The following is a 22,035-nucleotide window of genomic DNA, read 5'->3' on the forward strand; positions in this document are numbered from 1 at the left end:
CCCCCACGATCTACTCGACCAATGAATTCGCAAACACAATGGAAAGATCAAGCCAGTAGCCAGTCACCACAAAATCTGAATGAACCAGCTTATACTCTACCAGGAGTAATCAATTACCTCACGTCAGAATTTACAAACCTAGAGAGGTTCAAGATCATGACCAATTTGGAAAAGTCAGAGATGAAGTACAAAATTTTGCACTTGGAAGGTGAGATTAAAACTTTGAAATATGCCAATCAAAAACAACAAGCGAGGATTGAAAGCTTGGAGAAGGAAAATAGACTATTAAAAAGCAAGAACAGGGACAATCTGGCAAGAGGAGAGCCCCTTGCTACAAACACCCCATCAGAGCCAGATTTGGAATCGATCAAGAAGTCTAGACAGCAATTGAAAGACTCTATGAAGGAGATTATATCGTTGCTAAGGTCGCCATCAACTAGATTGGGCGAATTGAACATATCCGAAGCAAATCAGCGTGAAATTGAAGAAATGATTGATAATAGTGAAGACGATTTCGTGTTTGGGCGTGGCCCCAATTCACCAAAATCTAATCTTATATCCCAATTTTTCAATGATGATGATGATGATGATGATGATGGAAATAACAATAAAGCTGAAAAAGCAGGTGATTGTATGGAGGAGGTATTGGAGCGTTCCATCACTAATGAGAGTGATGTCACAGTTATAGATGGTGGGGATATACAACAGGTACAACCTGAAATAGAGGCAAAGCACGAGAATGCTTCAACCAGATCATTTGAAAACGATGGAGTCAATATCGTGCTTACCACTCTTGACGATAAGACGACTATCACAACATCAATGGATGGGAATACATCCACCAAGGACGTGACCATAAGCCAACCCAAAGATGTTCAAAACATTTTCGCATTGCCTCACGACACCCATATCATTGTTGAGAAAGATATAATCGTGCTACCTGCTGGAGGAGGTCAAGGAAACGTTTTGATCCCAGCAAAGAGCAGTTTTTCACAAATAAATGCTAGTGCTATAATAGACATGACTGCATCCGGGGATGAAGGGAGGGTGCTTGGCTTAGCCATTGGTGGATTTTCCAACGGAACAAAATCATTCTTGTCAAAAGCATACCAAATTACCATTGATAAACAACTTCAATGCAAGGAAATTGGCAGTTTCAATAGAAAATTTCTTACCAAAAATAAAGGAGGGTCAGATATCACATTTGTTGGCTGGAACCGTGATGCATCAAAGTCTCCACCACCATCTTCACCAAAGAAATCTACAAAATCTGCATCATCTTCACTCAGCAAAAATCGAAACAAGAATGACAGCGTTCCACGCTTGGGAAGTTACGATGTGATATACCAAATTGGAGATCAAAAGTGTAAAGTGAATTTATTACTGAAGCAAGTTTCAAGTGTATAAGCTCAAAGCTCAATGGATGGATAATGTCCAATCCCGCGTGCGGCTTTTTTTTCAGTATGTAACTGGAAAATTTTTTTTACTTCACGTGGCACAAAAATGAATGGCATCTCTCTAATCAGAACTCTTCTTTGAAAGATCTCTTTTGATTTGTATCCAATATTCTACAACCCCAAAAGTCGGCATGTCCAAATCCTTCGATGACTTTGTGAAGCAACAACAGGCTCAACAAAAGCCGAAAACGTTCGGATACAGAAATGCCAATACTGGTGGGCAGCAATACAATTTTAATAACACATTTGTACCAGGCCAGTACCAGCCACAACAGTACCAAGGTTATCAACCCACCCAAAGTCAACAATATCAAGGACAACCTTACCAAGGACAACAATACCAGGGCTATAATCAGAACAGGCATTACAACAAGCTGTCGCAAAGTAACCAAAGCTCATCTGTTGCCTCACCTATTGACTCACTCCCTACAAGTGGAAGAAGCACGCCTAACCCAAATGCATCCACTACTTCTTTAACTTCTTTGAACACTGCACTTTCAAAGTTGAATATTGATGTCCCATTTCATGAAAATTTGACCAATATAGAAAAAGCAAGTAAGATTGGTGAGGTCAAGACCGAGGTTAACACGATTGTGACCCAAATCGCTGAACAAAACGACTTGGCAATTATCAATGAATGGAAATTAAATGATATTTTGAAATCTTTATTGAAACCGAAAAATTCACCTTTGGTCAAAGAAGGTGCGTTACTTGTTATTCAGCAATTGGCAGTCCAATTTGGTGGACAAACTCCAAAGGAATGGCTTCTTTTGCAATTCTTTGCAACAGCATACGACATGTTCACCGATAAGGATAAGAATGTGGTGAAGGCAGCTAAGTCTGCTACAGATGCATTATTTGGAATCTATCCTGTGGAAGCTTTAGGATCAGTGGTATTGGACGAGTATTTATCAATCTTTAAATCAGGTGCCAAATGGAACTGTAAAGTTGCAGCTTTGGAAAATTTCAATAAAATCATCGATACAATCCCCGCTGATATCTTGGAATTAAAGTTTGTTGATGTGGTTCCGGTATTGACAGATTTATCTACCGATTTTAAACCTGAATTGTCAAAGTCGGGATTATCCACATTGAAAAAATTTGTCAAGGTGTTGGACAATTTAGATTTGCAAAACAAGTATGATTTGATTGTTGATACGTTGGCTGACCCCAAACAAGTCCCCGAGTGCATCAAGAACCTTTCGTCAGTCACTTTTGTTGCAGAGGTTACTGAACCAGCATTATCTTTGTTGGTTCCCATTTTGGACAAGTCCTTGAAAATGTCATCTTCATCGAATGAACAATTGAGGCAAACTGTTATGGTTACTGAAAACTTGACAAGATTGGTTAATAATAAGAGAGAGATTGAGACATTCATCCCCATCCTTTTACCTGGTGTCGAGAAAGTCGTCAATAATGCCTCTTTGCCCGAGGTCAGAGAGTTGGCTGATAAGGCATACAAAGTATTGAAGGATGCTGAGGCCGAACAAACGGATGGTAAGTTTCATGGGAGAATCAGTTTAAAGGAAGCAGAAAACTTTTACACTGATAATTTACCAAAAGAGTTGAAAGCGCCATCATGTGTCAACAGTAGCTACTTGGAATATCTAGGCAAAGTCCTTCAAGTTGATGCTCATGTCAACGATTGGAAGAGATTGACTGAATATTTGACAATGATATCCAAGGACGAAGCGTATGCTCAGGCGGTCACTGCCAATGTTAAGCATTTGTTCAACCCAGAATCCACTCTGGATGGTGTTAATGATGATGGTGCAATTGAAATCGTCAATGCCGATTTTTCTTTGGCATATGGTTCTCGTATGTTGTTGAACAAAACAAACTTGAGACTTTTGAAGGGACATAGGTATGGGTTATGCGGCAGAAATGGTGCCGGTAAATCCACCTTGATGAGAGCCATCTCGAAAGGTCAATTGGAGGGATTCCCTTCTGCCGATGAGTTAAAAACATGTTTTGTTGAGCATAGATTGCAAGGATCGGAAGCAGATATGGACTTGGTTAGCTTTATTGCTTCTGACCCTGAATTGGCCAATGTTGCAAAAGATGAAATCAAGTCTGCTTTGTTTGATGTTGGGTTTTCTGAAGAGACCTTGTTGAAGAATGTGGGATCTTTGTCTGGTGGATGGAAGATGAAATTGGAATTAGCCAGAGCAATGTTGATGCATGCTGATGTATTATTGTTGGATGAGCCTACGAATCATTTGGATGTTGGAAATGTCAAATGGTTGGAACAATACCTTATTGACCATACTGAAATTACATCGTTGATAGTATCCCACGATTCTGGATTTCTTGATGCCGTGTGTACTGACATCATCCATTATGAAAACAAGAAATTAGCATACTACAAGGGTAACTTATCTGAATTTGTCAAGGTCAAACCAGAAGGAAAATCTTATTACACATTGACTGATTCCAACGTCAAGATGGCTTTCCCGCCACCAGGGATCCTTACCGGTGTCAAATCAAGTACAAGGTCAGTTGCTCGTATGTCGAATGTGACGTTCACATATCCCGGTGCCGCCAAACCATCTTTGAATAACGTTTCTTGTTCGTTGTCATTATCTTCAAGAGTGGCCATCGTTGGGCCCAATGGTGCTGGTAAATCTACCTTGATTAAGTTGCTTACTGGTGAGTTAATCCCAGCTGAGGGTAAAGTCGAAAAACATCCAAATTTGAGGATCGGGTACATTGCTCAACACGCTTTGCAACATGTTGAACAACATAGGGAAAAGACAGCTAATCAATATTTGCAATGGCGTTATAGATTTGGTGATGATCGAGAAGTTTTGTTAAAAGAGTCAAGAAAAATATCTGATGAAGAGAAAGAAATGATGGAAAAGGAGATTGATATTGGTGACGGTAGGGGTAAAAGACAAGTTGAGGCTATTGTCGGAAGACAAAAGTTGAAGAAATCCTTCCAATACGAGGTCAAGTGGAAGTATTGGTTGCCAAAGTACAACTCCTGGGTCCCAAGGGAAACTTTACTAAAAGAAGGATTTGACAAACTTATACAAAAGTTTGATGATCACGAAGCTTCAAGGGAAGGTTTGGGATACAGAGAATTGAGTCCGAAAGTTATTCGTAAACATTTTGAGGATGTTGGTTTAGATGGAGACATTGCTGATCATACACCTATGGGATCCTTGTCTGGTGGTCAATTGGTCAAAGTTGTTATTGCCGGTGCAATGTGGAATAATCCTCACTTGTTGGTCTTGGATGAACCTACAAACTATTTAGACCGTGATTCTTTGGGAGGTTTGGCCATCGCAATTAGAGAATGGTCAGGTGGTGTTGTTATGATCTCACACAACAATGAATTCGTCGGAGCATTGTGTCCTGAGCAATGGCATGTTGAAAATGGACAGGTTGTTCAAAAAGGAACTGTTGCTGTTGATTCGCAGAGATTTGAAGATGGAGGAAATGAATCGGCTGAAGGGTCTCCAGCACCTGAGATCAAGAAACGTGCTGATGATGATGATTCTCCTGCTAATATCAAAGTCAGAACTAGAAAGAAGAAGATGACTAGAAATGAAAAGAAAGCACAAGCTGAAAGAAGAAGATTGAGGTACATTGAGTGGTTGAGTTCGCCTAAGGGAACACCAAAACCAGTCGACACTGATGATGAAGAGGAGTAAAAATTAGATGTAGTGAGAGATTTATAGAGTTTAAATTGATATAGATTTTGAAATTACAAAAGAAAGTCGAGCATGTACTTGTCGTGTAAGAAGTTTCAAAAATTCTTTTTTGCACCAAACCAGAAAAATTGAGATCGAAGGCGAATAAAACGACACTAGAGTATAAACTTCTACTTGTGTTTTGGATCCGCTTGCAACTCAATCGCAATGGCTGATAGATATTCATTCTCATTGACTACATTCTCACCTAGGTATGTACTGAATTGAAGAAGCGAAAACAGGCCACCCGCTTGTATAAACCACCCCCAGAGGCAAATGTACTAACTCTGTTCAATCTAGTGGTAAATTAGTACAAATTGAATACGCCCTCAATGCAGTCAAACAAGGTGTAACTACAATTGGAATCAAATGTGATAATGGTGTTGTTTTGGCCACGGAACGTAAATCGAACTCGATACTCAATAAATCAGATGTCAACAATAAAGTTGAATATATAACTCCAAACATTGGTATGACCTATAGTGGAATGGGACCAGATTTTCGAGTATTGGTTGACAAAGCTCGTAAATTGGCTCAAACCAACTACAAATTAATCTATAATGAGTATCCACCAGTACGTATCATGGTTCAAGAAATTGCTAAAGTCATGCAAGAAAGTACACAATCAGGAGGTATAAGACCATTTGGTGTATCACTATTAGTTGGTGGATATGATGAGTTTTCGGAGAAATTTCAATTGTATCAAGTTGACCCTAGTGGTTCGTATTTTCCATGGAAGGCAACTGCCATAGGGAAGACGGCAAATAGCGCCAAAACTTTCCTCGAAAAGAGATGGAATGAGAATTTGCAATTGGAGGATGCTGTTCATGTGTCACTCTTAGCATTGAAGGAAAGTGTTGACGGAGAGTTGATTGGTGACAATTTAGATATTGCTGTTATTAGTGATCCACAAGAACAATTATTGGGTTTTACTGGTACTAATGTGGAAGGTCCGAGGTTTAAAAAGTTGAGTGCCGATGAGATTAATGATATTTTAGATTCATTGTAAGTAGGCGTTATACATGCTTGACATAGTAGAAGAGGAAACTTAAGCATGCGTAGTGTTTGTGATCTTGTAGGTGCCCGAATAGAAGCTAAAATGAATGGTAATTGGCCATATAATGAATGTTTTCCATTTGTAATTTGTTTTACGGCGCTTTCGAGCTCAACACAATGATCCTTCGCCATTGCTGATATCTCCTTCGTTAGAAGAGCATATCATGGCCAAATGTTGGATAATGAAGATGGTTGCACAAAATCCCCTCAGATGAAAAAAGAAAAAAAAGAGAAGTTGGTGAGAAGAGCATCTCCATCTTCTACTTCTTCTGACAAGCTACACACAACCAACCATGGCAAAGAAAAGCAAGGGAATGAAAAAGAGTGGTAAAACCAGAAGCTCAAGGAAGATTATCGACGCCTACCAAATCGCCGAGAGACAAGAAAGAAAGAATCACCCAGGCGACTTTGATGATGATGAATCAGACAATGATGTTCCATTTGAAGAAGGTGTATTAGATGCAAGAAAGTTTTTAAACGATGGACAACAAGATGAAGATTTACTTGATGAAGAGATTGATTCCGATGAAGCGTTGGCAAGTGATGACGATTATGATGTATTGAATAGTAAGTTTTCGCAAACGATAAGAGACAAGGCTAAGAAACGAAAACTAGGACAAGACAGTGACAGTGAGAGCGGCATAGACGTTGATGATGATGAAAATGCATATGATAGTATTGATGAGGGACAGTTGGTAACCTTATCTGAAGCTTGGGATATGGATGATCGTGATCGTGATCTAGCACAAGTTAAAGGAGGCAATAAAGAGTCCAATGAATTAGTGCTTAATGATGAATGGGAATCTGAGAGCTCCTCCAGTGGAGATGAAGAAAGTGATGACGATGATGACGATGAAGAAGATCCGAACGGAGTGGAGGAAGATTGGGGTGATACCACCAAAGCATCCACATCTGACCTGGAGTCTGAATCAGAAGAGGACGAATCAGACGATGAAGATGTCTTTGCACATGCGTCAGACGATGAAAATAATGAAGTTGATCTTGTCAAGACCACAGGATTGTTGAAGAAGGAACTAGAGTTGTCGAAACCTAAAGAGCGTAAAAAGTTTGTTGCTGAAACTCGAAATGAGAATGAGTTCAGTGTACCTTCCAATGGTCAAAAATTGTCATTGTCAGACATGATGAAAGATGTCAGTGGTGTTGACAATATCCTCATTGACCAAGATGCGAAAGCAGTTGCTACACCATTACCCAAACGTATCCAGCAAAGAAACGATCGTGGCGCTGCTTATGACTTAGCCAAAAAGGAAGTGAGTAAATGGAGTGACACGGTTCAGCAAAACAGACAAGCTGAAGTATTGAAATTTCCCATGCAACAACCGGATCAAATCAACGATTCAGCATTGACATTCCGAGCAGATAATCATACCCCAACAACCAACCTCGAAAAGAAGGTTAATGATTTACTCACGCAGTCTGCACTAGTGGACGATAAAAAGGAAGCTACATTTGAAGAAATAGCCATGGCTAAAATGTCACCTGAGGAGTTGCGCAAACGTACTCATGAATTAAGACTCATGAGGGAGTTGATGTTTAGAGATGAACGTAGAGCCAAAAGATTGAAAAAGATTAAATCAAAGCAGTACCACAAGATCAAAAAGAGAGAAAGATTGAGAAATCAAGCATTGGGTGATGAGGCAGAAGATGTTGATGAAGAAGAAGACCACGATATGGAGAGAGCTAAAGAAAGAATGAGTTTGAAACACAAGACTCAACTGAAATGGGCACAATCAATGATCAAAAGTGGATTATCAAAAGATGCATCAAATAGAGAAGAATTGGAAGAGATGTTGAGGCAGGGTGAGCGATTAAGGGAGAAGCAATTAGGAAAAAGAGGAGGGAACGACGATGATGATGAAGGAATTTATAGTGACGACAATTTGGATCGACTTGAGCGCGAATATGCTAAAGATGATGAAATTGTGGATCGAAGCAAAATTGGCAAGGGGGTCATGGCCATGGATTTTATGAAGAATGCTGAAAAGAGGAAAAAAGAAGAGAATCTTAAACAGATCGAGCAATTGAGACGATTGGAAAATGGGGAAGACACCGGTATTGATTTATTTGAGGAAGATAATGGGCTGGTTAATATCAAGAAAAATACCGGTAGACGGGTGTATAATGCGGCTGCTATCGATGATATGGACTTGAATGAGGAAATCAAAAATCAAGTTGAGGATGATAATGCCAAGTCGCTTAATGCCAAAGTCAATAAAGTACAGGTTTTTGAACAAGCTCCTGAAGATGATGGATGTGATAAAGTAATAGTTGAAAAAATTCAAGTTGATGAATCCAATCCTTGGCTCGCTTCGTCTACATCCACTTCTAATAACGAACCACGACAGAAATCAACTAAAATCACCACTATGATTGATGAAAATTCATCCAAGCTTGCTAAAGCAGCCGCCAAAATAGCCAAACGTAAGCAAAAGAGCCACAATGACACTGAGTCTCTCATTGATATCAACAATACCCTAGCTATTTCCGATGTCCATAAAGATGAACATGATCCGGATGAAGGAGAAGATATTGATACCGATTCAGTACCAGCAATGTTCAAACAAAAGGAATTAATCAAAGAAGCATTTATTGGTGATGATGTAATTAGCGAATTCCAGCTGGAGAAGAAACGTATGATTGAAGATGAAGATGACAAAGAAGAAGATGTAACCTTGCCAGGATGGGGTGATTGGGCTGGGGGGTCTTCAAAAGGGAACAGAAATAAGAAGCGTAAATTCATACGCAAGATTGATGGAGTTGCCCAACGCGATAAACGTAAAGACAAGAATCTATCCAATGTCATTATAAATGAAAAATTAAACAAAAAGATTCTAAAATATCAATCACTGGATGTTCCATATCCTTTTGAAACTAGAGAACAATATGAACGTTCGTTGCGTATGCCAGTGGGACAAGAATGGACTAGTCGAGAAACGCATCAGAAATTGACAATGCCTAGAGTCATTACCAAACAAGGTGTTGTCATTGATCCATTAAAAGCTCCATTCAAGTAGGATAGGCATATTTAATATATATAGTGGAAATCGCTGATAGAGTAGCTTTGTTTCAATATATATGTATGAGTTTCTCCTTCTCCTAGTCCAACAAAATACCATTTCTATCAGCCCACAATCTCCCTGAAAGGAAAACGCCATCAGGATCGGTCAATTTACGAACTCTATTAAACTCAACAAGATCCTGACCAAACCAACTCTGCATCAACTTCTTGAATCCAATCATCGAATAAAATGGCTTCCCGCCAAATTCCAACTGTTGATGTAAATCATCTTCAACATCAGCATCGCTTTGTTTTTCCGCCTCTACACCAATAAAATTCTTGGCCCAGTGTGGTTTTCCATCTGCTTTAATCATGATATTTTCAAAAACTTGATACCATTGATGAGTGGACACGTTGGTGCCAAATGGTCGATACATTGTTGCATTAATAAACACGGTTAATTCATCATTTGTTGGATGCGAGTTTGTTTGTTTATGAGGTAAGCGTGGTGAGTTATCCAAATATGGACGTAAATTGTTTCCTGGAATTGGGCCGGCACTTGTCTTTGATCTCTTTGATAACCAACCTTGAGAAGGATATAATGACGCTTTACCTTCATCATCCACAAAAGGTTCATTGCATTGAGTGACATTAGAGCATCTAACTTCAATTGGTGCGTGAACGTAGAACTCTCTTGATGCAGTTGCATTTGTAATAACCTGTTTCAATTGTGTCAAGACATCAACTCCATTAACCAATGGAGCTGACCATTCATTAACAAATTGTGAGAACAAACAATCCATATTCAAAGCTTCAACTGAATTTTGCACGGCAACATCCCCCTGGCCCAATGTCTCCACTTTCCCATATTGTTGTTCAAAAATGAATCTTTCAACATGAGGAGTTAACAGTGGCCACAAGTGTACCGAAATCCAAAGTAATGATTGATAAAAAAACCGACCAAATGTAGATCCATACCATGATTCTCTTGGTGGTGATATGGCGTCTTCCGACTTGTTGGCACGCCAAAGTACACATTTATCAGTATACGGAAACCACCAAATTCTTATAAATTCCGAATCTAACCAAATAGTATTCCATTGAGACAACAATGTGTCGAAATGGATAATCTCTTGCACTGATTTGATGGTGTATCTAGGACACGTACGTAAAGTAACATGAGTAATGATACCAAGCTTACCCAATGAAAGAAGGATAGCTCTGAAATAGTTTGATTTTTCAATTGAAGAACAAGTTATTGATTCCCCCGCAGAGTTTAAAAAAGTTATAGAGACAACTTGTTGTGAAACCAATCCATGATAAGGAGTAGATCCATGGGTACCAGTAGATATCAACCCGGCAATCGATTGATCACTAATTGAACCAAGATTCTGGATAGCCAAATCGTGTTGTTTCAAGTACTCATTCAATTCAAAAACACGACATCCAGCTTCAACAGTCAAATCAACAAACTTAACCTCCTTTTCAGTACTTCCCTCCAGCACTGGGCCCCAATGCTCTTCTTGATGCAACACATGATTAAACTTGTCCAAATTGCACAACCATTCCTTTGTCATGGTTAAATCACTTGGTGAATGGCCAGAACCAACAGTCATAATAGTCTTGTGATGTAATCTGGCCTGCTTAATCAATTCTTTAATTTCGTCAATATTGCGAGGCTGAAATATGGCTTGTGGTTGACAATAGAATGTACCGGCCCATGTCTTGTGAATGAATTTATTAGTGGTGAATGGTTTCAAGGAGTCGGGGACTTCACCTCCTCTAGATTTAGTGGTGAATATCATTACCTATAGTTGAAGTGATACTCAATGTGCAATGAAAGAAATCAATTTGTCAGGGGGGTGAAAATGGGCTACAACTTTCCTTGCTCACCTGTTGCGTCTATAGTTGCATTTTCAAAAAGCTTCTCTTAGTGTAATTACAATTCATTGTCGCGAAATATTTTGGCAAAACACAAAGGTGGTTTTACGACACAACCACATTGCCTGGTCCAATTACCAGACTCAATAGATACATTTTGTGCCTTACCTTACACAAACCGATAACTACAAGGGTTCCACATTAACAAAGGACCGATGCTTTCTATACCCATTTGTCGTGTAAATGATCTCAGATATGTCAAATGTGGCATTTCTCCGAATCGGACTTACCTAACGCCGATTATTTTTTCCTCTCTCCCTCTCGGATCCGCATGAGGAACAGAATTTTGATCTTTTGCATCCAAAATATAACATTGTACACTTGAACAATGCACCGGCTAGAGATAGAGGAGATAAAAATTGGCAAAGGTGTTTATATAGCTATGTTAAATATAAAAAGTAATAGTAATTAATCACAATAAAGCCAACAAGGCTAATGAAAACAACGAGCCACAACCAACTGTAACGGCGATGTTACTAGAAGACCCCTTTGTTGTCGTAGCTGTGGAAGACTTTGTTGACTCGCTTTTGTTTTTTGAATCTGATATAGACTTCAAAATTGAAGAAACTTGTGAAGAATAATCAGTACTATTGTATATATCATTGTATGCACCCCAATCACTTATGTGGTAACTTCCCTCTGTGTCCGTCTGAGCTCGTGATATTTCTGCATCCATTGATGAAACGTAATCTTCAATGTATGAAGACTCAGTAGCTCCCAGAGCTATTGAACATACTGTACTTTGAATAGCTTCCGGGGTCACGCCAACACCGCTTCCGTCAAACCCACATTGTCTATTGCATTCACTCCAAATGAGAAAAAAATCATGATCTAATTTGCACATACACTGATACATGTATCTGATAAATTTTTGCTCACTAACAGAGTGATCCTCATAGATATAATCATCATTATCATCATTAAGGTCGCTATAAGGTAATTCGCAACTAAAGTATCTAATTTTGTCCCTGATTCGACAAACTTCAAAGTTCAAGAATTCACAATACTCATCCCTTTTGAGCAATTCTAGATGACCAACCACAAGCGACACAAATAATAAGAATACGATTCCAAAAACCATTTTATGATGAAAAGTGATTGCAATATATTGAGATGGGATTTGGTGAATTAGAAAATAAAAAAAAAAAAATAAAAAACAAATTCTTTTGAAAACCCCCCAGCTCGTTTTATATAAAAACTACGAAAGAGAAGAAAAGTGTAAACACTTTGTTAGTCATAATACTTTTGACCTGAACTAAAAGTATGTGAATACACTTTTGGTAATTCCGATGTATTTCTTTTAATAAGAATGAATGCTATTATGTGTAAATATTTTAAGCAGATGTTGTCATTAAGACACATTCGGGGTGAGGGGAAATGAATATGATCCTGTGACGCAATACTATCTTGAGCGAAGTGCTACGATGCTTGAATAGGAGCCACTTACTTTCCCCATTTTGTTCTATTGTCGAATTTTTGCATGCGTTTTAACTTTAACTCATTCGAGGCATATAATTGGCCAAGCTTTTACAAAAGTAAACTTTCTGAATGATTAAACATACGATTCACCTGCAATGTGGGAAAATACACTTCCCTACTCCTTTGTTAGTGTTAGTTGAATTCTTTTGAACAGCTTTTCAAATTAAACTATACAAGCTATATAGAGCTATTTAGTCATTGGTGCCACATTTATTCACAACAACGATAACAAAATCAAAGAAAGGAGTGAGCCACAACCGGCTGTAACTGCAAAGTTAGTGGATGAACTCTCTGAAGAAGTTGTGGTGGATTCTGTTGTGGCAGAGTCGTTACTAGAAGAACCGTCTGTACTCGATTCGTCTGTGGTATCTGAGGAGCTCTCTGTAGTTGATTCCGGTTCAGTTCTGCTTGCAGCACTAGTTGAGGAACCATTTGATGTAGTTGATTCACCGGCAGAGCTTGAATTAGCTGAACCGCTTGACTCTTCAGAGCTACTACCAGAATCAGAAGTGGATGATGCAACTTGTGATGAACTACTGTCTGCGTTTCTCAGTGAGCTCAGATCAGTTGTCCTTGACCAAGCCGGTGTTCCTACTCGATCCATTGACGAAACATAATTGGCAAATTGTGAATTGGGTGGGACCCTCAGAGCTTTTGAACAAACTGAACTCTTGAGCAACTCTGGCTGCAACTCGACTCTAGCACCACACTCTTTAGCACATTGACTCCATTTAACATAATACTCATCATCCAAGCTACATTCACAACGATCTTCTTGTATTTTGGCATAGAATTCTTGCTCCGTGTCTGATTCATAGTCACTGTCATTGTCGTACATGTCACAATTGGTTTCTTTAATTCTGATAGCATCTCGGCAAGCGGCAATATTCATTTTATTACAATCATCTCTCTTGAATAAATCAAAATTTGCAAAAGCCAGTGTGGCAAGTAATAATAAGCATCCAAAGTATCTCATATTGAATAATGTGGGGAATTTGTTTTTGTGGAAAAGAAGGACCCTCTACAATACAACTCTGTCAAGAAGAGAAAGCAAATATCATTTTATATACACTTTGTAGTTCGCAAATTACCAAAGGCTAAATGAGAAAAGGGGGTAAAGGACAAGTAGGAGCTTGTCATGAGTTTGAAGTATTTTCTTGGCTAGCTCCGCCTGTTCTATTTTTGGGATAAAAGGGATTTTTTGTGGTGAAAACTGGTCATTTTATACAAAACAATATTTTAGTTGCAAAAAGTAAGATCACATCGTACGATATTTTCCAATGTCGTGTAGTTTGTAAATTGTAACGACAATGAGTGAATTCGCGACATGAGGCTTGAGACCAAAAAAAAAAAATCTCGTCGTGTGTGTCCGTGTGTATAGTAATGGATTTATACGTGGATTACGTAATATGAAACAATAGATGGTTATATCAACTGTTCTGTCGTATAAGAATGCATCCTTCACAACTCTCTTTGAATTTATAGCGTAGCATCTTCAACTCACCTTAATACCAGGATATTTAGTCTTGATATTCTCACTTTAAACCTATAAGCATCTTGAGATACCATTGGAAGTATCTCCACTCCATGGTCTCTCTACGTGGTAGCACTTCCAACACTCGACACACACACGTCTCTCTCTATCAATCATTCGCCTCTCGAAAGATTTCTTTTTTTTCCATTTTATATGCAGGTCCGTCGTTTAGAAGAAGAAAAATTTATTTTTCAACACAACACACACACAAGCACACACATTGATATATACACATACCAAATTACACACACAGACATAAACACACTTACCACTCCTTTTCTTTCTTTCACTTCATATTAAAAATAACTATCAGGCATATATCACTTTTACATGATGACTAAATCCCCTCAAAACATTGGTATCAAAGGTATCGAAGTGTACATTCCAGGTCAAGCAGTCAATCAAGCTGAATTGGAAAAATTTGATGGCATTCCTCAAGGTAAATACACCATTGGGTTAGGACAAACCAATATGGCATTTGTTAATGATACTGAAGATATCTACTCCATCAGTTTAACTGTATTGTCCAACTTGTTATCACATTATGCCATCAACACTGACCACATTGGTAGATTGGAAGTTGGTACTGAAACATTGTTGGATAAATCGAAATCAGTTAAATCAGTATTGATGCAATTATTTGGTGACAACTCCGATATCGAAGGTGTTGATACTGTTAATGCTTGTTATGGAGGAACTTCGGCTGTCATTAATGCTGTAAACTGGATTGAAAGTTCTAGTTGGGATGGTCGAGATGCCATCGTTGTTGCGGGAGATATTGCTATTTACGACAAGGGTGCAGCCAGACCTACTGGTGGTGTAGGTGCTGTTGCCTTATGGATTGGTCCTGATGCTCCTATTGTGTTTGATTCAATTAGAGGGTCATTTATGGAACATGCTTACGATTTCTACAAACCAGATTTCACTAGTGAGTATCCAACTGTTGATGGACATTTCTCATTGAGTTGTTATGTTAAAGCCATCGACAATTGTTACAAAAGCTATTCACGTAAAGTCACTGGTGATAAAGATAAGACTGTTGGATTGTATGATCATTTTGATTATAACGCATTTCATGTTCCAACTTGTAAATTAGTCACTAAAAGTTATGCCAGGTTATTATACAATGATTACAAGTCTAGTCCTGAAAAATTTACTGATTTAATTGATGAACAAACAAGACAACATATCGATGCATTATCCTATGAAGCTTCATTAACTGATAAAATCTTGGAAAAAACCTTTGTCACTTTGGCCAAAGAAGAAACTAAAGCTCGTGTTGAACCAGCATTGAAAGTTCCAACAAATACCGGTAACATGTACACCGCGTCCGCTTGGGTTTCTTTAGCATCGGTCATTTACTATGCCTCACAAAATGGGGCCAATCTTTCAAACAAGAGAATCGGTGTTTTCTCCTATGGATCAGGTTTAGCATCAACTTTATTATCAGTTGTTTTAAAAGGTGATGTTTCTGAAATTGTCAAGGTGTTGGATTTCGATTACAAGTTGGGCAAAGGACGTAAAATTGAATCACCACAAGCTTATGTTGATGCTATTGGGCTTAGAGAAGATGCTCATTTACAAAAAGATTTCAAACCAAAAGGTTCAATTGAGAATTTACCTGCTGGAACATATTATTTATTGGAAGTTGATGACAAATTTAGAAGAAAGTATGGTGTCAAGAAGTAGAGCGGCCTAGAGGGGTGCGAGGCACTATGTTGCTATTAAATAGTGAGTATTAGTTGTTCAAATGTTGCTTGCATTTAGAAAAACTCGGCTAATAATGTATATTACACGTCAACATCTAGTAGCTGTATACATATTTTATTGTCGCTGTACCAATCGTAATTAACTCTATCTAAATGGTCAAGAAAGTAAATTGCATGCGATATCGACAAAATAAATGCAATCTATACATTTCAAACCGAAGAAACATTTGGTGTGTTTGCATAAAGTTGTCATTTGTTGAACAATAAAATGTTAGGTGATCAGGTTTATTGTGGTCGATTATTGCACTGGAGTTTGTATCTGAATTTTGACATAACACAGCAGCTATCGTGTACCGCCTTCTGAGTCTAATCCCCAGTCTCTTCATTCGTCTTTTCTTGTTTATGAACCAATGCTTTAATAATGTACAGATTCGTAGTAGTTTGGTTTTGTATACTCGATACTTGAGCACCAACATATGGTAATGCTTTTTCAATTGAGATCGTAAATAAATCTTGCTTTTGACCAATTTGATTTGAGTGCATCGATGATAATTCACATGCAAAACTCGACGTAGTAGTAATTGTTGTTGTTGTTGTTGCTTTTGCTTGTTGAGCTTGGGACTTGATTGTTGTTGATGATGATGAACTTTGGGGTGATTGGGCTTGAATCTGTGGTTTACGAAGTTGATACATCGAAAGTACCAAGGATCATCACGTATTTTGGCTTCATTGTTGGTAAATGTATGATCGTCTTGGTCTTGACATGATTTGCTTGTGTTTGAATATGTTGTCACTTTGCCATAATTGCCAATCCAAACGAGAGCTAATAATCTCTTAGCCCAACAGCTCTGTCTCTCTACGTTATCACCCTCACAAGTATTGTGCATACGTACAGACATTTTTTTCGTTACATCACGAACCCGTTGTTTCAACTGTCGAATCTTTTCCAATCTCATGGTCCTATCTTCCAATTTCTTTTGTCTCTTCTTTGTCTCCAACTGTTTCCTTTTACGATACAGTTGAATCCAATGTATTTCTCGTTTTCTAAATTGATCCACCAGTTTATTATATGCTTTGAGTTGTTGTTGATTGATTTTGGCTCGTAAAGCGGTTAGTTGGTTTAAATGCAACGTATACCAATCAAGTTGAATTGATTGAAACTCATTATCCAATGAAAGTTTCTTTTGATCTTTTTCATTGCCGCAGCTTAGTCTATTACTTAAATCCACCGCTTGAGGTTGTTGTTTCAGTCTGAGCACTTCAATTGTTCTGTCTGCGTTAATATGACCATAGCTCAATTGGTTGAAAAATGCATCCTCTTCAAGTTGAAGTTTGATGAAATCTTGTGAGTAGTCGTGAGACATTACATCCCATTTTTTCGTTTCAAATCTGGGCCGCCTCTCTTCCTTTAACTTGTGGATTGCTCCAAAGGTTTATTCCACTTGGTACGAGGTGGGGTTCTCAACCTTAATCTTTGCTGAGGCCGTATTATGTGGCGATGATCTTCACAGAAAACAATAACGACGAGCAAGATCATCAACTGAAACTTTTCACGTATCGAATTTCCTAAAGACAGTTTAAAAATTAGAGAAATGATAGATCGATCAATCTATGTGACAAATGTACAGTTGAAAAACGACGTAAAAGTGTCGGTCTTCTCTTTTTATTTAGTGTACAATTTGAAAGTCTACGTCTATGTCTGTCTTTGAGTTCGTGCTGACGAGTGGGCTTTCCTTTTCTGGGGCAATTGTGCAAAAAAAGTGAAAGTATAAGGCACAAGAATTGAAACTTTTGTGATGGATTTGGGTGCAAAATAAGCGAAGAAAAAAGTTCCTCCATGTCCAAGAATGTGGCGTATAAAATTTTTAGCCGACAGACAGACAAAAAACAGCAAAACAAAATGATGATTATTTTGTTATGCTCTGAGAAGTTTCCCCGCAAAAGAGAAGGTGGTATATGGACTAGCCACGTTGTCGATAGTTAACCAATGAGGATGTAATTGCGATTATTGTTGCGAAGAACACTGAACTGAGAAATGGCGTCAGTTTGACGTCGCTGGTGTCATTGTCCAAGGGTACTACACACAGTTGCAGCTTACCAGCCCCTTTTTTTTTTTAGTTTTGGAATGGACAAGTGATCGCCTGTAGATAATAGACCAAACGAGAGGAACTTTAAACTACCAGAAGTGTATTTTGATGGTAAGTGGTAGCAACTCCAACTGCTTGCACGAGCCACAATTCCCCCAATCACGGACCAATGTGCAGGTGCTATTGATCTTGAACGTTTAGCTCTATTGAAGATATTGAGATGTTTCTCGGGTTATTTAGAGCTACTCTTTCTTCCGAGGATTATTGTATTTGTCAGTGTTTCATCTTTTCTTTGAAGGACCATTTGAAATTATCACGTGGATTGAAAGACACAAATTACACAAAACTTAGCACACACAACCACAATCATGGTTGCTATCGAAATACGCACACTCTTTTTACAGCTCCAAAGTCGATGCCTTAATACCATGGCCCAGTGTGGGTTGATATTAGTCATCAATCACATACTCTTGTAGTAGACCAATTGGACTACTTTTCTTTAAGCCGTCTACATTATATGCTGTTGAATAGGTATCTATCTTTTTTTTCTATAAACTTCCACAGTGTATATATGCACAACCCCTTAAACTGTTTGCAGTAAGATTGCTACCAAGTCAAATGTATTTTAAAGTTGCTACTACAGTGACCCTTCCCCCTCCTACTCCTCGTCGTCCCACAGTTTAAATACTTTTCGAGAATCCAGACAATTTTCTTCACTGATTTCTACTAGAATCTCATAAGACAACTACTATAAATCAATTGACACACACAACAATGAGATTCATTTGGTTGGCTTGTATATTCATCCAATTGGTTCATGCCAATTATGGTTTTGAAGAATGGAGTAACAACGATTTGAAACAATTCTTGGAAGACAACAAGGTCAAACAAGACCCCAAGTGGGATAATGCAAAATTGATTGAAGTGGCCAATATTGAAGCCAAAAAGTTGGAAAATGGTTACAACAAGTTGAAAAGTGAATTGGATAAGCAATTGAAGCCAAAGAAACACAATTTGGAAGACTATTTAAGTTTCAGCTACTTATTTGGTTCTTCAAGTGAAAAAAAACCAATTCTGGAGTGGTTTTTTGAAAGTTGGGATTTTGATTCATTAACTAAGTTTTTGAAACATCATGGAATCAAGGTGGATGAAAAAGCAAACAAGAGTGACTTGCTAAAGACTCTCAAGAGCAAATACAGCTCAATTTCAAAAAAGAATAAAGGCTCCAACTTTTACCCCGGTGATTGGTTATACGAATCGTGGTCTGAGGATGATTTGAAAAAATGGCTAAACAACTACAAGATAGAATTTGACAAGAATTCATCAAAAAAGGGTTTGGTGGAAAAAGTCAAGGAGTACAATTACAAGGCTACAAATGATATTATTGACACCAAGGATGCATTATTTGATTCATTGGATTTATTTGACAAGTCTATTTTTGACAAAACTGGACAAATTAGAGATGAATTTTTTGAATCTTGGTCTTATTCACAATTGCGTGAATGGTTGTACTTGCATGGATTTATCAATACCAAACCAGATGTTTGGGTTGGTGACTTGGATAAGGAAACATTGATTAAGAAGGCGCAAACTTACAAGAGCTACCTTCTCGATGACATTCAAACTTGGTTGAAACATTCAGAGAAAAAGAGTGAACCTTGGTTATCAAAAGGTGAGTCTGGTAAAGGTGGCAGAGGAGCCAAGAATTTGATTAATGACACATTCTTTGTTGGCATTGAAAATTGGTCAAAGGATAAATTGCGTGAATTTTTAAATGTACGTAAAGTTCCATATTCCATCTTCACCACCAGAAAGCAGTTGATTGACTTGGTTAAAGAACATAGAGGTGATCCAATTCATGTTGAAGCTGATGCTTATGTTGTCGATAACGATATTTCAACCAACTCGATCAAGGAATGGTTACGTGAACAAGGTCAAAATGTTGAAGGTTCAAGACAAGACTTGATTGCTGCATTTCAAAAGCAATTTAAGAGTCATGGATCTGGAAAGGAAAATATTGATTCACAGATTAGATTGCACAAACCCGATTTGGAAAGTTTCAAACATTACTTGACGAGAAATGTCGTTGATGCCGAATCCATTGGTGAAGACAAGTTGAAAAAGGCATATATTATCGTTGAAGAGTATTTCCAAAAGGCAACCGAAGTTGCTCGTGATGAATTGAAACACGCGGAATATTCCGTTGAGGAAGCTTTGCAGGAAATTCAAACTGAAAGTTACGAATATGCAGCTCGATTCTTGGAGGAAATCAATGAAGATGCAGAAAAGTTTTCTAACTTGGTTTATGATGCTAAATTGGCTAGTACTCAATACGCCAAATCAACTATCGGCTCATTGATTAAAGATTGGAAAAGAATTCAACAAACTTTACTTGGTAAAAAAAGCAAGTCTTCTTCTTCTTCTTCCTCCTCTTGGTTCCAGCGTGGACAAAAGGAGGTTAACAAAGGTGGGCAAGCTGTCTTGGACAATGCCAATGATCAATATCAAGCATTAGCAAAGAAGTATGATGAGTATGCTCAACATGGCAAAGATTTATACAATGAGTATTTAAGCAGTGTTGACGACTCGGTTGATGACTTGACCAAGCAAGCTGGAAAGCAATATGAAGACTTAGCCAAGGACGCCAACTACAAGTATGATCAATACAAGAAGCTTTACAACAAACAATCTGATGCTGTTGCAGAAGCTGCAGGTAAGAATTATGAACGTGCTGTTGAAGAAGCTAACAAGCAATACGATGCGTATTCAAAATTGGTGAATGATAATTTGGAAAATTTACTCGGAAGTGCTGGTAAGCAATATGAAACAGCAGCAGCTGAAGCTAGTAAAAAGTATGATGAATATGCTGCTATTGCTGCAGATGCTGCCGACAACGCCAAGAAGGAAGCTGGTAAGCAGTATGAGTTGGCATCGGCAGAAGCGGCAAAGAGATACGACGAGTATAAAAAGTTGGCTGATAAGAAGTATCAAGGATTGTCAAAACTTGCTAACAAGCAATTTTCCGAATATTCCAAATCTGCCAATAAGAAGGCTAATGAATTATCAGCTGAAGCTGCCAAGCAATACGAAGAGGCCATCAAGGTTGCCAATGCCAAATATGATGAGTATAGCAAGCTTGCCAATAAAAAGTACGACGAATGGTCTAAAGAAGCTTCAGCCAAGGCTGATGATTGGTACAAGGAAGCAGGCAAGCAATATGAAGCTGCCGCTAAGGACGCACTGGACAAATATGCCAAGTATTCATCGGCTCTTGGTGCATGGGCCAGTGAAGTTGGGGCAAAAGCCAAGGTCAAGTATGATGAGTATTCTGATGATTTAAGTAAACAAGCTTATGAACTGTACCAAGTTGCATCAAAAGAAGCTTCCAAGAAGTACGATGAGTTTTACAAATTGACTGGTAAAAAGTATGACGAATATTCAGAAGAAGCGTTGAAGGCATTGGACAAGGCTTCAAAAGAAGCTGCAAAACAATATGCTGCTGCATCAAAAGATGCGGGAAAAAAGTATGATGAGTATTCGAAATTGGCCGGTGAATTGGCGGTTGAGTATGGACAAAAAGCCAGTGAGTTGGGTAAAGATGCTGGGGAAAAAATTCAAACTGCTTCAAAGGAAGCTTGGAAATCCACTCAAGACAATTATGTCAAGTATACTCCAGTTTTTCAAGATTGGTTAAAGAATCTATACAGATCGGTATTGTACCATTTGGGTATTTTCAACAATAAGCTTTATGATGCTGCCGAACAAGCCAAGGATGGCTTGGGTGATAAATGGGATAGCATAGTCAAGACTTATTCCAATGCTGATTTGAAGTCATATTTACGATCATTTGGATACAATTATAATTGGTTGTCGAGCTTGAATCGTAAAGAATTGTTGACTTTGGCTGAGGCTCAGAATAAATTGTTTAATGGATACAAGTCATTGAAGTGGGAGAGACCAATTAGCGAAGTGTTGGAGGAGAAGTTGGGATTGAAGCGTCATCCTGAGGGTATAATACAGCATGTCAAATCATGGTTGGGGTTGAAGTGGTAAATTAC

At 38.3% G+C, this 22,035-nt stretch overlaps 10 protein-coding genes across 10 annotated transcripts; 6 read left to right on the forward strand and 4 right to left on the reverse strand. All coding sequences in view use genetic code 12, as the record gives it.

The window, feature by feature from the left end:
• Positions 1–21: 21 nt before the first annotated feature.
• On the forward strand, positions 22–1,407 carry CPAR2_701330 (uncharacterized protein; the record flags this gene model as incomplete). The annotated part of the gene is made up of 1 exon (XM_036811898.1): positions 22–1,407. The coding sequence occupies one exon, from the start codon at positions 22–24 to the stop codon at positions 1,405–1,407; it is 1,386 nt and encodes a 461-aa protein (XP_036668289.1).
• A 181-nt stretch (positions 1,408–1,588) lies between these two features.
• Positions 1,589–5,113, forward strand: ELF1 (Elf1p; the record flags this gene model as incomplete). The annotated part of the gene is made up of 1 exon (XM_036811899.1): positions 1,589–5,113. The coding sequence occupies one exon, from the start codon at positions 1,589–1,591 to the stop codon at positions 5,111–5,113; it is 3,525 nt and encodes a 1,174-aa protein (XP_036668290.1).
• A 207-nt stretch (positions 5,114–5,320) lies between these two features.
• PRE8 (proteasome core particle subunit alpha 2) lies at positions 5,321–6,161 on the forward strand (the record flags this gene model as incomplete). Its single annotated transcript, XM_036811900.1, has 2 exons — positions 5,321–5,364; positions 5,453–6,161. 2 exons carry the CDS (start codon positions 5,321–5,323, stop codon positions 6,159–6,161), a joined length of 753 nt encoding a protein of 250 aa, XP_036668291.1.
• Positions 6,162–6,501: 340 nt separating this feature from the next.
• Positions 6,502–9,243, forward strand: CPAR2_701360 (uncharacterized protein; the record flags this gene model as incomplete). The annotated part of the gene is made up of 1 exon (XM_036811902.1): positions 6,502–9,243. One exon carries the CDS (start codon positions 6,502–6,504, stop codon positions 9,241–9,243), a length of 2,742 nt encoding a protein of 913 aa, XP_036668292.1.
• Positions 9,244–9,325: 82 nt separating this feature from the next.
• ALO1 (D-arabinono-1,4-lactone oxidase) lies at positions 9,326–11,032 on the reverse strand (the record flags this gene model as incomplete). Its single annotated transcript, XM_036811903.1, has 1 exon — positions 9,326–11,032. One exon carries the CDS (start codon positions 11,030–11,032, stop codon positions 9,326–9,328), a length of 1,707 nt encoding a protein of 568 aa, XP_036668293.1.
• Positions 11,033–11,580: 548 nt separating this feature from the next.
• On the reverse strand, positions 11,581–12,249 carry PGA42 (Pga42p; the record flags this gene model as incomplete). The annotated part of the gene is made up of 1 exon (XM_036811904.1): positions 11,581–12,249. The coding sequence occupies one exon, from the start codon at positions 12,247–12,249 to the stop codon at positions 11,581–11,583; it is 669 nt and encodes a 222-aa protein (XP_036668294.1).
• Positions 12,250–12,861: 612 nt separating this feature from the next.
• On the reverse strand, positions 12,862–13,623 carry CPAR2_701390 (uncharacterized protein; the record flags this gene model as incomplete). Its single annotated transcript, XM_036811905.1, has 1 exon — positions 12,862–13,623. One exon carries the CDS (start codon positions 13,621–13,623, stop codon positions 12,862–12,864), a length of 762 nt encoding a protein of 253 aa, XP_036668295.1.
• Positions 13,624–14,511: 888 nt separating this feature from the next.
• ERG13 (hydroxymethylglutaryl-CoA synthase) lies at positions 14,512–15,870 on the forward strand (the record flags this gene model as incomplete). The annotated part of the gene is made up of 1 exon (XM_036811906.1): positions 14,512–15,870. One exon carries the CDS (start codon positions 14,512–14,514, stop codon positions 15,868–15,870), a length of 1,359 nt encoding a protein of 452 aa, XP_036668296.1.
• Positions 15,871–16,039: 169 nt separating this feature from the next.
• Positions 16,040–17,254, reverse strand: CPAR2_701410 (uncharacterized protein; the record flags this gene model as incomplete). Its single annotated transcript, XM_036811907.1, has 1 exon — positions 16,040–17,254. One exon carries the CDS (start codon positions 17,252–17,254, stop codon positions 16,040–16,042), a length of 1,215 nt encoding a protein of 404 aa, XP_036668297.1.
• A 1,497-nt stretch (positions 17,255–18,751) lies between these two features.
• On the forward strand, positions 18,752–22,030 carry CPAR2_701420 (uncharacterized protein; the record flags this gene model as incomplete). The annotated part of the gene is made up of 1 exon (XM_036811908.1): positions 18,752–22,030. The coding sequence occupies one exon, from the start codon at positions 18,752–18,754 to the stop codon at positions 22,028–22,030; it is 3,279 nt and encodes a 1,092-aa protein (XP_036668298.1).
• Positions 22,031–22,035: the final 5 nt, after the last annotated feature.

Source organism: Candida parapsilosis, contig 006110 (genome assembly GCF_000182765.1).
Source record: "Candida parapsilosis strain CDC317 annotated contig 006110".
Classification (NCBI taxonomy): domain Eukaryota; kingdom Fungi; phylum Ascomycota; class Pichiomycetes; order Serinales; family Debaryomycetaceae; genus Lodderomyces; species Lodderomyces parapsilosis.